The sequence below is a fragment of the Myotis davidii genome, unplaced genomic scaffold (assembly GCF_000327345.1).
Source record: "Myotis davidii unplaced genomic scaffold, ASM32734v1 scaffold496, whole genome shotgun sequence".
NCBI lineage: Eukaryota > Metazoa > Chordata > Mammalia > Chiroptera > Vespertilionidae > Myotis > Myotis davidii.
Genome location: NW_006289398.1, coordinates 7,501,352 through 7,501,587, shown reverse-complemented (window position 1 = coordinate 7,501,587; position 236 = coordinate 7,501,352). Strand labels below are relative to the sequence as shown.

The following is a 236-nucleotide window of genomic DNA, read 5'->3' as shown; positions in this document are numbered from 1 at the left end:
CGGCAGGGCCTCCCGCCCCTCAGAGCGCAGAGCCTGCCGCCCCTCGTGCCGGGTGGCCACCTGCGGACAGCCTCCCAGGGGGCTGCTGCCCACGCCGGCCCGGGCCCTGGCGCCCCGCACGCGGCCCCCAGGTCTCAGCAAAGCTGCAGCGAACAGGACTCACTGGGCCACAGGCCCGGCGGCCAGGCACTGCCCGACCCTTGGAGAGGCGACTCCGGCCAGGGGCTCCCCAGGGC

The 236-nt window shown here is 77.5% G+C and overlaps 1 protein-coding gene across 1 annotated transcript in view; it reads left to right on the top strand.

Moving 5' to 3' along the window:
• ANKRD55 (ankyrin repeat domain 55) overlaps positions 1–236 on the top strand; it is a 97,591-nt gene that overhangs the window by 56,250 nt on the left and 41,105 nt on the right. Inside the window, exon 9 of the mRNA XM_015562614.1 lies at positions 7–236. Coding sequence (XP_015418100.1) covers positions 7–236 — 230 coding nt within the window. The remainder of the gene's footprint in view (positions 1–6) is intronic.